The sequence below is a fragment of the Rutidosis leptorrhynchoides genome, chromosome 6 (genome assembly GCF_046630445.1).
Source record: "Rutidosis leptorrhynchoides isolate AG116_Rl617_1_P2 chromosome 6, CSIRO_AGI_Rlap_v1, whole genome shotgun sequence".
NCBI classification, from domain to species: Eukaryota; Viridiplantae; Streptophyta; class Magnoliopsida; order Asterales; family Asteraceae; genus Rutidosis; species Rutidosis leptorrhynchoides.
In genome coordinates this window covers 304,708,832-304,726,780 of record NC_092338.1, presented here as the reverse complement: position 1 = coordinate 304,726,780, position 17,949 = coordinate 304,708,832, and the positions used below count along the sequence as shown (strand labels likewise).

The 17,949-nt window shown below is 35.1% G+C and overlaps 1 protein-coding gene across 1 annotated transcript; it reads right to left on the bottom strand.

Annotated features, from left to right (window-relative positions):
* Positions 1-8,657: 8,657 nt before the first annotated feature.
* On the bottom strand, positions 8,658-16,656 carry LOC139855966 (aspartic proteinase 36-like). The gene is made up of 10 exons (XM_071845203.1): positions 16,260-16,656; positions 15,298-15,427; positions 13,336-13,583; positions 12,310-12,534; positions 11,820-11,979; positions 11,635-11,702; positions 11,066-11,153; positions 9,892-9,967; positions 9,254-9,325; positions 8,658-9,041 (listed from the first exon to the last, which is right to left on the bottom strand). The coding sequence occupies exons 1-10, from the start codon at positions 16,484-16,486 to the stop codon at positions 8,893-8,895; spliced, it is 1,443 nt and encodes a 480-aa protein (XP_071701304.1). The 5' UTR covers positions 16,487-16,656; the 3' UTR covers positions 8,658-8,892.
* Between the last annotated feature and the right edge of the window lie 1,293 nt (positions 16,657-17,949).

Sequence of the window (17,949 nt, the reverse complement as noted above, 5' to 3'; positions counted from 1 at the left end):
GATTACAAGCTCGCACTTTGGAAGGTATCCTTCTACAATTACTGGTTCACTCTTTGTATTGCGCTTTCCAGCAGATGGGAACATAATCTGGATTTTCTCCCATGGTAGGAGTGGCACAGATTCTGATTCATCCCTCCTACCCCATCGGGAAAAAACGTGGATCACCTTATCAGACCTCTTGGTTTCGCCCTCCTTCTTCTCTCTTTGTGCGCCCTTTTGTACCTTCAAATGCTGAAACTCTCCGTGCTTTAAATAGTTGATGACCTTGTCCATCAGGGCCTTACACTTGTTGGTTTCGTGGCCGTAGTCGTCGTGGATGTCACGGAATTTTGATTTTCTCGTCACGCGTATTCAGAAATACGAGCTGGTTTCTCATACGTCTTTGATATTTGCTCCTTAACGAAGAATTCCTTAAGGCTCTTTGTCAGACTTTTGACTACCGCTTGGTTATTATCACGAGCGCTGATGTCTCGATTTTTGTGTTGCTAGTGGTTGTTTCCCTGTTGTCCTCCATGATTCCTTCGATCCTTGTGACTGTTGTTGTGATGTCGGTATGGGATGGAATCGTATTGGCTTTTGTTGAAGCTTCCTGAATGGCATCCGCCTCTGGGGGAATCGTACCCGCCCTGTCGCCCGTAGCTTGAATTTCCATATCTGGAGTACCTAGTAGTGTATTCTTCAGCGCGCATGTGTTCTTGCGCTTCCCGGTTTGCCTCGGCGAGTGTTTCCGGGAGTCTCTTCCGTAACCTTTTCCATAACAGAAGATGTCAATCCCTGCAGATCCCGTGAATAAAGCCAAACACTTTTTGAAATTCTGCCAGGTTTGGGAATCTAGCTAAATCTCAGAAGTACCTATCAGTGAATTGTCTTAGAGATTCTCCGCGCTCATGTTTGATGTCATGACACTCGACACGAGTTCTACTCAACGCGAGCATGTTGTGAAAGTTAAGCAGGAATCGCATCCTAAGGTCATCATAACAGATGATGGGTAGCAACGAGAGGTTATTGAACCACTGTCGCGCCATGATAATGCTAAAAACGAACATATATTTCATAGCATTATTCCTCAAGAAAGACAAGCTTTTAGTTGCAATTGTTCTATTTACAAGTGATATTCGTTTAAATAATAAAAGGTGAAGACAAAAGACAGATTCGACGAATTGAAGACGCAAACGACCAAAAAGCTCAAAAGTACAAAAGACAATCAAAGAGGTTCCAATTATTGATAAGAAACGTCTCGAAATTACAAGAGTACAAGATTAAAAACGCAAAGTACAAGATATTAAATTGTACGCAAGGACGTTCAAAAATCCAGAACCGGGACCAGAGTCAACTCTCAACGCTCGACGCAACGGACTAAAAATTACAAGTCAACTATGCACATAAATATAATATAATATTTAAATAATTCTTATAATTATTTATATATTATAATAAATAATAAAAACCGTCGGCAAGAAAGACTCCAAACTGATATGAGCTGTAATTTCAAACTCCGCGACTCGCGGAGTTTGAAGGCAAAAATGCCGCGAGTCGCGGAGCCCCTAAAGTCGAAAATCCCTATAAAAGCAACCGAATTCTGATCGCAAATCATCATCTTTTTCTTCTTCTCTTATAATACTACGTAAAAATTTATATTTATATTTTAATTTTAATTTTAATTTTAATTATAATTCTAATAATAAGGGTATGTTAGCGAATGTTGTAAGGGTGTAAGTCGAAATTCTGTCCGTGTAACGCTACGCTATTTTTAATCATTGTAAGTTATGTTCAACCTTTTTACATTAATGTCTCGTAGCTAAGTTATTATTATGCTTATTTAAAATGAAGTAATCATGATGTTGGGCTAATTACTAAAATTGGGTAATTGGACTTTGTACCATAATTGGGGTTTGGACAAAAGAACGACACTTGTGGAAATTAGACTATGAGCTATTAATGGGCTTTATATTTGTTTAACTAAATGATAGTTTGTTAATGTTAATATAAAGATTTACAATTGGGCGTCCCTATAAATTACCATATACACTCAATCGGACACGATGGGCGGGGTATTTATATGTACGAATAATCGTTCATTTAACCGGACACGGGAATGGATTAATAGCCACTAGAATAATTAAAACAGGGGTGAAATTATGTACAAAGGACACTTGGTATAATTGATAACAAAATATTAAAACCTTGGGTTACACGCAGTCGACATCCTGGTGTAATTATTAAACAAAGTATTAAAATCTTGTTACAGTTTAAGTCCCCAATTAGTTGGAATATTTAACTTCGGATATAAGGATAATTTGACGAGGACACTCGCACTTTATATTTATGACTGATGGACTGTTATGGACAAAAACCAGACGGACATATTAAATAATCCAGGACAAAGGACAATTAACCCATGGGCATAAATCTAAAATTAACACGTCAAACATCATGATTACGGAAGTTTAAATAAGCATAATTCTTTTATTTCATATTTAATTTCTTTTATTTTATATTTAATTGCACTTCTAATTATCGCATTTTTATTGTTATTTTATTTAATTGCACTTTTAATTATCGTACTCTTTAATTATCGCAAGTTTATTTTATCGCACTTTTATTATTCGCAATTTCATTATCGTTATTTACTTTACGCTTTAATTTAAGTCTTGCATTTATTTTTAATATTTTACATTTGGTTTTAACTGCGACTAAAGTTTTAAAATCGACAAACCTGTCATTAAACGGTAAAACCCCCCCCCCCCTTTATAATAATAATATTACTTATATATATATTTGTATTTTTATAAAAGTAAACTAATATAGCGTTAAGCTTTGTTTAAAGATTTCCCTGTGGAACGAACCGGACTTACTAAAAACTACACTACTGTACGATTAGGTACACTGCCTATAAGTGTTGTAGCAAGGTTTAAGTATATCCATTCTCTAAATAAATAAATATCTTGTGTAAAATTGTATCGTATTTAATAGTATTTCCTGCTAAAATTTAATAACTATTTTATATACCCCTCGCGAAATTAGCTTGATAAGACTAATGAATCAGATCTCCAGAAAGGATAATCTCCTTAAAAGATCAAAAATCAGCTTTTAAGACTGATATTACTCAATCCTTGAGATTGACTTTAAAGATTGAGAATTACAAACTCATGGAATTCGATGATATCTAAACTCGAGCTTGAACGAGAAAATATTTTGATCAAATTAAAACCGATTTGTTTTCTGAAAACCCATTTTCAATGCGTTCATTACCATTGAACGTAAAATCCTAGGAATTCACCTGGAATTCATTAGGTCACCTGAACCAAATCGGGTGTCAACCGTAAGAACGGTGGTTGCATAATGGTCAAAGACAGGACCTTGTGCCATACCGAAAAATTATAAGGGTGAGCTTTACTATTGCTCCTACCAAGGATAGTAATTGCGTCCGACACGTTATAGACCATAATTAAAAGCATGTCAGGGGACATTGCCTTAACAGTTGCTTGTTCAACGCTTTCCTTTACAACCGGACGGTAGTTTACCGAAAGGTAATATACGGGACAAGTGAACTGGACGTGTTGCTTTCCAAATACAAGGTTAGCAAGTGGATGACACAAAACCATAAGTTTTGAGCTAAAATTTTCAAATCTGAAACCCACCAAACCCACAAAAATATTTTGCAAACACCGGTAAAGGGTTATTCTGGAAAACTTATCTAGGGTAAAAACTAGATTTAATTTTCAAAAGATCAAATGTTTTCATAAAGATCCAATTTCCTTAATGGATCTAAATTTTTATAGTCATGTGGGACTGTAAACCATATCGTTACTACCATTGTTTATATCACCGTATAGAAATCACTGATGTACAAAGTGTGAAGAATAAAGAAGTGATTCTAGTATTTCAAGACGATATTGCTTGAGGACAAGCAACGCTTAAGTGTGGGAATATTTGATAATGCTAAAAACGAACATATATTTCATAGCATTATTCCTCAAGAAAGACAAGCTTTTAGTTGCAATTGTTCTATTTACAAGTGATATTCGTTTAAATAATAAAAGGTGAAGACAAAAGACAGATTCGACGAATTGAAGACGCAAACGACCAAAAAGCTCAAAAGTACAAAATACAATCAAAGAGGTTCCAATTATTGATAAGAAACGTCTCGAAATTACAAGAGTACAAGATTCAAAACGCAAAGTACAAGATATTAAATTGTACGCAAGGACGTTCGAAAATCCGGAACCGGGACCAGAGTCAACTCTTAACGCTCGACGCAACGGACTAAAAATTACAAGTTAACTATGTATATAAATATAATATAATATATAATTAATTATATTAATTATATATATATTATATTTATAAATAAAAACCGTCGGCAGAGAAAGACTCCAAAGTTGTGAGCTGTAATTTCATTCTCCGCGACTCGCGGAGTTTGAAGGCAAAAATGCCGCGAGTCGCGGAGCCCCAATTTCAGAAAATCCCTATAAAGCTCGCGCATTCTGATCGTAATCATCATCTTTTTTCTTCTTCTCCTCATACGTAAAATATATATATATATATATAATTTATATTTTAATTTTAATTATAATTCTAATAATAAAGGTATGTTAGCGAATGTTGTAAGGGTGTAAGTCGAAATTCTGTCCGTGTAACGCTACGCTATTTTTAATCATTGTAAGTTATGTTCAACCTTTTTACATTAATGTCTCGTAGCTAAGTTATTATTATGCTTATTTAATCCGAAGTAATCATGATATTGGGCTAATTACTAAAATTGGGTAATTGGGCTTTGTACCATAATTGGGGTTTGGACAAAAGAACGACACTTGTGGAAATTAGACTATGGGCTATTAATGGGCTTTATATTTGTTTAACTAAACGATAGTTTGTTAATGTTAATATAAAGATTTACAATTGGGCGTCCCTATAAATTACCATATACACTCAATCGGACACGATGGGCGGGGTATTTATATGTACGAATAATCGTTCATTTAACCGGACACGGGAATGGATTAATAGCCACTAGAATAATTAAAACAGGGGTGAAATTATGTACAAAGGACACTTGGTATAATTGATAACAAAATATTAAAACCTTTGGTTACACTCAGTCGACATCCTGGTGTAATTATTAAACAAAGTATTAAAATCTTGTTACAGTTTAAATCCCCAATTAGTTGGAATATTTAACTTTGGGTATAAGGATAATTTGACGAGGACACTCGCACTTTATATTTATGACTGATGGACTGTTATGGACAAAAACCAGACGGACATATTAAATAATCCAGGACAAAGGACAATTAACCCATGGGCATAAAACTAAAATCAACACGTCAAACATCATGATTACGGAAGTTTAAATAAGCATAATTCTTTTATTTCATATTTAATTTCTTTTATTTTATATTTAATTGCACTTCTAATTATCGCATTTTTATTGTTATTTTATTTAATTGCACTTTTAATTATCGTACTCTTTAATTATCGCTAGTTTATTTTATCGCACTTTTATTATTCGCAATTTCATTATCGTTATTTACTTTACGCTTTAATTTAAGTCTTGTATTTATTTTTAATATTTTACATTTGGTTTTAACTGCGACTAAAGTTTTAAAATCGACAAACCGGTCATTAAACGGTAAAAACCCCCTTTATAATAATAATATTACTTATATATATATTTGTATTTTTATAAAAGTAAACTAATATAGCGTTAAGCTTTGTTTAAAGATTTCCCTGTGGAACGAACCGGACTTACTAAAAACTACACTACTGTACGATTAGGTACACTGCCTATAAGTGTTGTAGCAAGGTTTAAGTATATCCATTCTCTAAATAAATAAATATCTTGTGCAAAATTGTATCGTATTTAATAGTATTTCCTGCTAAAATTTAATAACTATTTTATATACCCCTCGCGAAACATCACGCCACTCCCTCAAGGAGCGAAAGAGAGCTCCAAGCATTTGGTCTCATCCGACCAGCGCTTATTACGAGCTATGCCATCATACTTCTGTAAAAAGTCATCCGGATCGGAGAATCCATTGTAATACCCCCAACATGAACGGGATTATCGTTAATGGGACAGAAACATGGTTTGATATGTGAGGCGGAAATTTTCCGCAGTCGGATCAGTTTCAAATGAAGTTTTGACCGTGGATCCTTTCATTCCTGCGTATAGATTCTTGATCATGTTTTTATCCATCCTAGGCTGTTTGAAGTCATGCACCATATCATCAGGCGCCGCTTTCATCAGCGAGTACATCAGGTTTACCTAGTTTTAAGCTCGCTTTTCTCTAGTTTGCGCAGCGGATACGCCATAAAGTCCTTCAGCAGTTGTGTTTCTCTGGGCATGTATACCGTTGGGCTGGGTTCTTGAGCTGATAGAGGCGCCTCTTGAAAAAGTGTTAAAAGGGATCTCACGCTTTGGATGTTGAGACATATGGTGTCCATGCCCAGATTCTTCAATGCTTCCATCGCGCTGGCTGGAGTAGGTGGGGTTGTTGGTTGTTAATGGTGTTATTGGTAGCCCTTCGAACGGATTCTGAGATTGGGCTAGTTGGGATTGCTCCCATGTGAGTGGCGCTCAAGGCCCATGGTATCGGGCGAGTCACCTCGGGCACCCTGAAGGGAGACGATGGTACGGCAGTATGAGGTAAGGAAGCGCTTCTTGGTGGTGTTTCACCAGAGTTTCCAGAGTGTCCCTTAGCTACCCGTTTTGGTCCTGCGGATGACACAGATCGAGCTAGTAGAGGCTTCGGTGCTTCTGGCTTACTTGTCATCCTCGTATCTCTAACCATATGCAAGGGAAGACAAGTAAATGAAGTGGACATAAAGAGAAAAGATCGGCAAAACCTATTTAATTTATTTGTCCCACGGATTGAACCATTTGATCAAGCATAGTTTGGATTTGGCGGGTTTGGTCTACGCTCGATAACCAAAAAGGGGAATTTAAGGGTCATTTGGATTTAACTCTCCGATCCGGTTTACCATGAATATCCCCATTGTGATATGAAGATCTCTACAGGGGTGGTTAAACGTCGACCTACCATTGCCGGGATAACCGGTATCAATGGCTCAAAGGGGGTATTCGGTATCAATGGCTCAAAGCGGGTATTAAGGCTAGTGTTCATAGAATGTTACCTGTAACCGCTTGAAGTAAGCTTTAAAAGCTAAGTCCGGTAGCGCAAGTAATGCAGTGTAAGGTCTGCTAGCGCAGATTGCTAATAATAGTATCGGTATGGTATGACGTCGTCCTCCAAGTTGGAGAAATAGAGGCTTTAGCCTCTTATTTATAGCCTGATTTAGTTTGTCCACGAGTGTTGATCAATAGGACAAAAGATCATGCTTGATCCTGATCGTACTGTTTGGACTGCAAAGCTAGCAAAAGTAAAAGTAACTTGTCGAGTCTGTTTTCTTGTCGGCCATAACCACTCAAAAGGGGTTATAGCGCCGTAGAGTAATGGGATAGTGCTACACTATCACTTGTTTGTTTGTGCTTAATCTGTATACCACAGGTGGCAACCTTTTATGCAGATGATGGTCAGCGCTTGTCTGCTTGTGACAATGCCTTTTTGTCTTGGCTTTCTTATATGCGCATTTTTGCGCTTGGTGCCTTATGTTAGTCTAAACTGACAATTAAGACTGTAACTCGACATGTGGTCAGAACGTATGCTGCGTTGTGCGAGAGTTTGAGTATGCGTATCATTAGTTGGGCCTGACCTAATTTCTGAAAATCTCCTAGTAGGCCATCCAATCCTATTAGGCTAAATTTGAATTCTGGGTTTTGTAATGTTAACTCAAATGGGCGTAACTCAAGAAATCAAATGAAATTGGATTGATTTTTAGCTCACTTTCTCGTTTCCAAAACAAGAGGAGGAAAATCCGTCCTTTAATCAAACATCATTTTACTAATTACATCTTAGAGAACGCATTTAAAACGTAGAAGATGTTAGATGAACAAAGATGGTATGAACGTGCTTATCTCGTTGATTTGATGAAGGAATTGGAGGAGAGGGAGGATGAAACTGATGATAAATTTCATCTTCAAATATGGATGGAGCTAGTTTATGAGTATTTATATATTTTTTTTGTCGCTTTTGTGTTTCGTGATTGGTGTGTCGTTCCTTAAAAAGTGTAGCTTCATTTTAAAATTCATAATAGTGGGATCTATCGAGTCTGTTTTGCAGGCTGTGTTTTTTCGTGGTCGCGTTTCTTTCTAGCTTCTTGCTAGATGTATCCCGCTATTTTATATATAAATTTGATTGCCTTTAAAAAAAATACTGGCTATCACGACTGCAATATTGGCTCACCTTTTATAATATGTTACTAATATATAATTACTTTATTTATAAAATCTTCATTTGGTCGATCTATAGATCGAGCAAATGAAGATCAAATTATAATGAAAACCTACATCGACGAGAGTTTCCGTCATCGAATTTTTTGTAACCGAATGCACCAATCTGTTTCTAATGAAAAAAACCTATTGCGAAAACGAAATTGTATCCATCTGCCCACCCACTAAAATCAAACTGTTTACTAGCACTAATATCGAACTGTTTACAAACTACTTGAAGTCAAGTATACATATAATGAGTACATAAACTAAAAATGGGAGGTATAACAAAATAAAAGTTGAATATAACTATGCAGGGGGGGAAAAATTGCTTCAAGGCTTTTGAAGAAACCCCAAAGCAGAATGACACTTATATACAAAATCATCTTTTTCCTAGGTCAAACAGCAAAGTTAAATTCTGTGATGTCGTATGAATGTATGATATGTTGTCATGGCATGCTACCAGACAATGGATTTTATACCTGTGTTATGTTTTGCCTAATCCTATAATGTGCCTTGTATGTATTGCATAATTTACGCCACCTGCCTTTAGAGTTTAGTTATGATATCACATACTGAAGTAGGGCCATCACCAAAATTGATATCAGATATGTACAATGAGTACGGCTTCCGGCAGATGGAATAGAATGAGGACCTACTAAATGCACCGAACCCGTAATCTCATCCCTCAATTTTATGCTGGAAGAGCCTGAAATTGAAAAAAAAAATAATCAAAAAATCAGGGTTGGTACCACCAGGAATCACTAAAGATTAGGTCATTTATTAGCCAATTCAGTTCATCTTTTATAATACAATATATCAGTATCAATATAAAACACTATGTGTATTGAGATGAATAACATTTGCATAAATCTGAATAAAAAGAATAGCATAAGATTCTACAGTTAAATAACAACTCACAGTTATACTCGGTCCATCCAATTGTTTGGTTCTCAAGATCATATAAGACTAGCTTATTGGATAGTACCAAATCTGCAAGATGTCACGTGAAAACAGCAATCAGAAATGAATTAGATTATTGAGAAACATTGAGATCGCACTACGTAAAATACAATGAAACGTTCTGGTTCATATGAAAGAGACTAGAGGATTCACTCCTACAGTTGGTCAAAGTGACAGCAAATTGATCTGACTAGATAGGATATACAAGTATATAACTTCAAGAAAGAGCGTTTGATTGTTTGTTATATAACCATAATATCACGCAGTATAGATTATATTTTAAGCAACATTCGATTCAATTGGCTACCAGATAGTTCAAATTCGTTGTTAAAGAACCTGCACTTTTCTTGAAACCCTAAACGATTAGGTAAATCACAAAGTTACGCGTTTTGTACTGTATACGTCCTCAAACAAAAGTAGTTTGACGCTTGAAGTAATAGATTGCATTTACACTCAAATTCAAGTTTGATCATCTACTACTCTAAAGTCACATCACACACTAGTGAAATAAGTGCTGAAACTTTAGAGCATCACACATTGATTAATATATTATATATTATATCTAAAAATAATATGAGTACATATATAAAGCTAACCTCCCAATAAAATTGTGTCCATCGTACTTAATGAATCCATGCCAATATTTTGCCAGCCAAAACACAAGTTATTTTCCTGCAACAATTTTATGTAGTAATTCAGTATTGTTGTAGTCAACTTTTAGATTTAATGGACCAACGCTCAAAAACTCAAAAATGACATAATGCATCAAAAGGCCAAATGTGTAACAAGAAACATGTTTCATGTAACTAGAACATAGAAGGCCAAGTTGGACTAAATTATAAGATTAGGTATTCAGGTGTGTAATTTAGGAACATAACGCATTACTCGTGAAACAAAACATATCATCAGTAGGGTGTTCCTGTTTAGTTCTAGACACTGTTGTACAGTGGCGAATCCAGGATGAAAACTCAACGGGTCCCCGAATTTTTTTTCAAAGTTAATTATATTTTAAGGGCACTTAAGTGGTTGTTTACCTAAAAAAACCCCATAAATTTTCAAAATATATAGGGTCTTATCCTTAAATTTAGTGGTGTCCTATACAATTTGAAGTATACATTCTATATATAAAAAATTACACTAGTGGGGCCATAGGACCCCACTCCTTACATGCTAAACTCGCCATTGCTGTTGTAAGAAACCCTGACTACTTCGGATTGGACCCCGATTACTCCCTTTTAATAGCAGACCGATCCGATTTTCCAAATCCGTTTAATTAACCGGTCAACATCGGTTAATGGGTCAAATTGGATTTGTTGGTCAAAGTCAAATTTGGTCAACATTTTAGTATGCGATTAAAATCCTACTAGGCTCCATGCATACTGTATAGTATGCGATTGGATTAACCGTAAGATGGAAAACCTTACAACTCTTAATATAATATGAATTTAAAATTTAAACTAGAATATTGGAATTTTTAAACAAATGAACGATCATGTTTATGTTTTTAGACAATTATGATAAAGTTAATGTTTATGTTTTTAGACAATTATGATAAAGTTAATGTTTATGGTTTTTTTCAGTGTTTACACATATAATTATTTAATTTATCATCTAAATGTATAAAAAGTCCAATCCGGTGAATCCCGTGTTGCCGATTACTCCCTCCAAAGTCCCGACCAAAGACTCCCAGAATAGCGAATTTTTCAACCTTGGTCCAAGATAGCACACATGACCAAAGAATGTACAAATTGCATGATTCGAGATACTTACGACGGCGAATAGGTAATCATGAGGATAAACATTCAATGAAAGTGAATTTTCAAAGTAAAACGTAACTGCAGGAAATGCATCATCGACACTGCAAATTAGAATCAAAAGTTAGCAAGTGATTCTACTTCTCAATTTCTAAAGAGAGATGAGCCTACAAACACCACACTTAAGAATACAGGTAGTAAATTAGCTGGCTGAGTTAACTCTTCATACGAAATGATGAATGAAATATAAGCATTTGATATACACTGGAGATAGAACATAGCCCAATTGACCCGTTAGATATATAATATAACCCGATTAAACCCAACTAAAAATAAGTGGGTCAAAAATGCCACGTCTACTCAATGGCTTATGAAAGAATGGAAACTAATAAGCATAACATCTAAAAGAGGCATTCATCAACATTTACTAGTGATAAGAGGAACAACGCTATTACATTAACACATGCAAAAAGATCATGGAAAACATCAAATTGCGAAGCACTTCAGTTAGGTATGGATTAATAATATACTTCACAAAGAAGTTTAAGAAGAATAAAAAAGTTACATAAAATATAACCACTATACCTTCCGGAGAATTCAAAGCACGTATATTGGTCATGAAGTAATCTCAAATCAGGCTGCCATGCGACTATCTAAAGAGAAAGAAAAGGCCAAATACAAAACAACTTATATGATGCTAACTTCTAAAAAAGCATTTTCCCTACTTAAATTAAACAAATACTCCATAGTATAATGCATAAAAAACTCACCTCATTAATCAATGGATTGTAGATTGCGTCTGGAAGATAAGCCAATGTTGTACCGCTATCTATTATTGTTCTTCTCTTGTCCCTTAAATGCGTATTTATTGTCAGATTTAGAAATTGCGTTCCCACTTCAATCCCCGTAACATTGACAGAATAATGAGGCCTACAATTTAACCATCAGCGGGATGTGCAAGAGAGAACAGAAGAGAGGGGAAAGTTAAAAGTCCGACACATAGTAACTGATAATAACCACAACGCTGTTTCGTGTGGATGAGCACAAGATAAAAATGATCTTTCTGCTTTAAGAATTGGCTAATATTTTTTGCATATAGAATCACATATAAGTTATATGGAGTAGAAGTCAAGAAAAACAAATAACCAAACAAATCCACCTCAAAATAAGTTGGAAACGTCCGCCTATGCGGCTACGCTTATCAAACGAATTGTAAACAAAATAAGTAATATATGTTGAAAGATAAAAAATGCAACGTACTCATCTGGAATCAACGGCGTTGAGTTAACTTTCGGCTGAATAACATGCCCAATTGCAAAAATACCACCACCATTTTCACCATCAAGACAATGTGCAAACATCTTTTTCACCTTCCCGGATGAAGCCAACTGAGAAATGATGGATGAATTTGATTTTCCAAAACCAAGAATCCCATCAAGAGCTTCATCAGAAGAGCCAAGCTCCCCAGATTGCTGCAAACCGCACCTGATTAGAAACAATAACAGTACAGAAGCACTAGGTATATCAGTAGTAACAGACAATATAAGAATACAAATTTTTACTTTAACCATACAGAACTGCTACATATTAGATTCTTAGCTCATTAAAAGTATAAGGGAGTTTGATTAAACATATCCTGTCTTTTGTTGCTTTTCATGACACAATTGCTGAAACATAGCATCGGTATAAATGAAAGATATTTTATTTGTTATTTTTTCTTAGGTATTGAGCCTCTTTGAACCCTGTTGGACAATAACTGGTGTCATTGCTAGTTTAGCAATACATATTTAAGAGAAAGACGGACTAAAGTAATACTCCCTCCATCCCAAAATTACTGTCCCGTTTAGACATTTTAAGTCTTTCTTATACAACTATTTTTTTGGTTCGCGGAGGAAACCTCCCTAGCGACAACCACATTGGGTGTCCACTAGCGAGTAAAACCCCTGGGTGACGAGCCCCCGAGCGACGAGACCGTAACCGGGTTAATTGCACAAATTGGTGCCCCCTCCGGTCAAGATTCTTGTACAACTTTGATTTAAATATTTTTTATTGTGTTATATAATATATGACAAATGATGAAAGTTATTCCAATGAAAACACATTTTAAAACCGGATGCATTCATATTATTTTCATCAAATATGTATATAGCATAAATAAAAATATTTAAAGCCAAAATTTAAAAAGAAAGACTTTGCAAAGTCAAACGGGGCAGTTGTTTTGGGCCAAAGGGAGTACTAGACTAATAAACTGCATACATCAATTCAAACATTGAGATGAAAACGTACCCGAATATAACACTTCCATTTGCCATCTTAGTTTCCAAGTCACCTGAGACACTGGCATATTGAACAATATCTGATACAAAGTAACCAGTACTAAAGCTCCCATCACCATAATTCTCAGTATACAGACATGATGCATTGGTCTTGCAACCAGTAACTGCACCACCATTGATCTCTACACAGAAATCTTGCAAACATGTAACCGTTTGCCCTGTTAATGAATCTTCAGGATTGTATAAAGTAAGCTCCAGCTGTTTAAAGCATGGCAGGTCAAAAGCTGTTAGCATTCATATGGCTATCTTTTTAAAATAGTTACTATTTTCAAATGATAATGTAATTTGTATTTTTTTTTTTTTTCAATGTGTAGTATATATATTTTTTTTTACCACCACTTATATAATTATATCTATATATTATATAGCTTCAATATATATTATGTATAAGTGTATATGCCTCTGTATCTATATGTTTTTATTCAGGTTATATATAGGTTCTGTGTATATGTTTGTATCTGTATATGTATGAATGTATGTATCTAAGTGCATGTATCTAAGTTTATATATGTATGCTTGTACCTGTACCTAGGTATATATACCTATGAATGGCTCTATATGTATACATGTTTAGGTATAGTTATTTATACATGCTTATGTGTGGGTGGGAATATGGGTTGGGTGGCTGTGTATTTTGATTGTTTGCATGTCTACTTGGATTTACATATTTTTGCGCATTATATTATCCATGCTTTTTGTCCTACTGTTGTGCATGACTGCTATATGTGTTTTCTTTTATGGATACTTTGTATGGTTGCTATTTCTGCACATAACTCTTACAGGTACGTATGCCCGCACTATTCCGTTTGGAGGAGCATTCATGGCCGGAGGTCCTTTAGGAAGCAATCTCTTGGCTCTTCGAGAAGAGGGAGGGACGATCTTATCTAGCCACGGGTTCTATACCCGCGGGTGGAGTAGGGACTTTCTTCCAGTGTTGCAAAACTCGGTATAACTCGGCGAGTTCTCGCCGATTTTTCGTTTTAACTTGCTCACCGAGTTCTCGGAACTCCAACTCGGTCTAAAACTCGGTCAACGGTGGTCAACCACCGGTCAACGGTGGTCAACCGCCGGCCAACGCACGAAAACCTCAAATCGACACCAGATCTGCTCTTATTCTGAAATCGTGAACGATTTTCTCACTAGATCTACTAGAATCAGTAACAAAATGATGAAAGATGGAGTTGTTTGAAATTGGGGAAGATGAATGTAAGAAAGAGTGAAAATGAGTGGTCATGATGAAAGAGAAAATGTACTAGTGCACCCCATCTACCTTCTTTATTGTTTATTTTCATGTCCACTTCTTTTTATGTAGACCTCACATAATATTACTGTAACTTTTACTTGCTCCGTATATACCAACTAGAGAGTAATAGAATTTATATCTATATTCATAAATATAAGAATTTGTTTGCCTTGTGAAAGTAGTATTCCAAATTTTCATACAGAAAAACAAGTTGAGATTATTCCTTTTCTGGTAAAAAAAACATGTTAAAATTATTTCTTTTATGATTTATTTAATATATTTATATAGTTATTTATCAAAGTCAACGAAAGTCAACATCCGATTTCTCCCCCGAGTTCTCCCCGAGTCGCCGAGAACTCCTCAAAATCCTCATGCCGAGTTCTCTCCGAGTCGCGAGTTTTACAACCTTGCTTTCTTCTAATCTAGGGTTCGAGGAATGATTGTCTACACCCCACCTCCCCCATACCCTACATTCGTGGGATTGGGTATTGTTGTTGTTGTTGTAATGTGAACTTGAACACAAAAGGCTACATTTGAATAGTTCCTAACAACCTGGCAGAAATTTAAAACAGATACAACAATGCTCTAACAGCCTAACAAACTCTGGTGAATAGTATCATCTGGATGTGTATATATTTTATTATATATATGATAATAAGAAGAAATTACCCCATTATAACCCCTGTTGGGGCAATTTTGACATTGTACACAGTTGACCCACATTATATCACTTCCAGTATCTACTTGCACATAATATTCATTTGGTGGAGTTCCAATTCCAATTCTCGCATAGTACAGACTGCAAAGAGCCACAAATAAGGTTAATGTATCAGATAATCACAAAAACAGCAAACAAATCATCACACACAACACACAAGACGCATATTCCACTACATATATAATACTAAATCGCCATTATGTAACTTAAGGAGCACAACTTATTTGTACATTACTGATTTCAGATAGACAACGTACTATTTATTGAACTCACTTCTTACTAACTATAATCATCATTAAAACCCTAATTCTCCCTGAAAATGAAAAAAGTACTGGAAAATATGTAAATTCTCACTTATATAACTACCATACAACACATCATGATTATATAGATGCATGATTACATACAATTACATACCAATGAATCTGTATCATCGAGTATCTATTTCAACGAACCAAATCAATTTTCACCAACAAATAACAAACATGGCATAAGTATATCTCAGCTTAGTTTTAGATCTAACAGTCAAACACAAAGGCTCATTAAGATCAATTAGTTTCTGAAAAATACATAAAATCACAAAATTCACTCACAGTAGCCATGAAACAACGAATCAGCATTACCTATAAACATATCAGGATTCCTATACAAATACACATCAATAAATTGCATCAATGAAGGTGATTATTTATTATTCAGATAGAATCTCACTAATAATAATCATCAGTTATCTCAGCATACGTGAAAGCCTAACACAAACCCTAATCCACATCAAAAATCAATAAATTGCTAAAAACTACCTAAAATCTCAACCTCACTCAAACTATTAATTATTTATAAGCAAAGTAGAACACATATAAATGTACAAATTCGTATCAATATATTGAATAAATGAGTGTGTGTAAGTATTTACCCTACGGCATCAGGACGACCGGTTCCACCGAGCGGTAGATCGACACCAGATGCTAAAATTTGAAGGTGACGGAGGTCATCGTGAGCTTTAAAAAGACTTAGTGACCGTTCCTTGCCGGAGAACTTTGAATTTACTTCGAAAACAGCACCGCGAAATTCGCCGTCGTTAGTCGCAACAACAGAAAGAGAAATTAGAAGTAATGAAATTAAGCTGATGATTTTAAACATGATGACGATTGAATAGAAGTATGTATGTATATGTACGCATCTGCTGCCAATTATCGCCGATGAGGTGTGAGAATCGAAAAATTGGGTTAAAACGACGACGACGACGACTTAAAAGTAGTGTAAAGGATATGTCATCGGGAAAAATTGTCAGCAAAAGCAAATCAAATACAGTAGAGAAACGGTCAGAACTCCAAAGAGAAATAGTCAATTGTTAAAAATATCTGATAAATTAATCCAACCCAAAAAAATTAACTTGATTCTCACGCACTACTTTTATATTCATCTACACTTTTGTCCTATGAACTCATAATTATAAGTTGTGATCCCTTAAATTAAATAATTTGCTTGAAATTCAACGCACCAATCAGAACAAGACATGTGACGCGACAATCACATGTGATTGAAAAAAAAAAATTAAAAATTGTTTTAAAAATTTGTTTTTAAAAAAATTAAAAAAAAATTAATTTTTTTTTGAATTTTTTCTTTTTAATTTAGGGTGTGTTTGGATGAAAGTAGCTGGAGCTGGAGCTTGTAGCTGGAGCTGGAGCTGGAGCTTATTTTTTAAGCCGGTAGCTGGAGCTTATTATTTTTTATAAGTGTTTGGTAAATTAGCTGGAACTTATTTTCCAGTTCATAAGCTCTACTTTTTTCATAGGGTGTGTTTGGATGAAACTAGCTGGAGCTGGAGCTTATAGCTGGAGCTGGAGCTTATGGACTGGAGCTGGAGCTGGAGCTTATTTTTAAAGTTGGTAGCTGGAGCTTATTATTTTTTATAAGTGTTTGGTAAACTAGCTGGAGCTTATTTTCTAGTTCATAAGCTCTACTTTTTTTCATAAGCAACTAGAAGTAGCTTATTTTTCTAGAGCTTATGTTTTTCATAAGCTCTACTTTTTATGTCTCTCAAACGAAGCTATATACTTGGAGCTTATTAAAATCATAAGCTCAAGCTTCCATAAGCTCTCATAAGCTTCCATAAGCTCCTCTACCAAACACACCCATAAGCTACTAAAAGTAGCTTATTTTTTCAGAGCTTATGATTTTCATAAGCTCTACTTTTTTCTCTACCAAACGAAGCTTATGACTTGAAGCTTAATAAAATCATAAGCTCAAGCTCCTATAAGCTCCCATAAGCTCTCATAAGCTCCAACAAGCTCGTCACCCAAACACACCCTTAGCATGTCAAATTCAATCACACGTGATTGTAAAACTCAATCACACGTGATTGTAATACTCAATTACATGTGAATCTGTATATCAAATCCACACATGTGATTGAAAAAAAAAAATGCAATTTTTTTTTTAAAATTTCAATTTTTTTTTTAAAAAAAAATTCAACCAGAAACAGACTTTAATTCGGTGATTTGATCAAGTTTGTTAGCGTTGCATGATCATATCTTCAAATTTCAGACTTTAATTTGGTGATTTGATAAGTTTTGATCAAAAACTTGGTGTTTGAAGGTTTT

Coding starts and splice junctions, on each gene's coding strand:
- LOC139855966 (XM_071845203.1), bottom strand. CDS start 16,486: ATGTTTAAAATCATCAGCTTAATTTCATTACTTCTAATTTCTCTTTCT. Junction 12,535..13,335: donor AATGGAAGTGTTATATTCGG/GTACGTTTTCAT, acceptor GTTTCTAATCAG/GTGCGGTTTGCAGCAATCTG. Junction 11,980..12,309: donor ACGCCGTTGATTCCAGATGA/GTACGTTGCATT, acceptor GTTAAATTGTAG/GCCTCATTATTCTGTCAATG.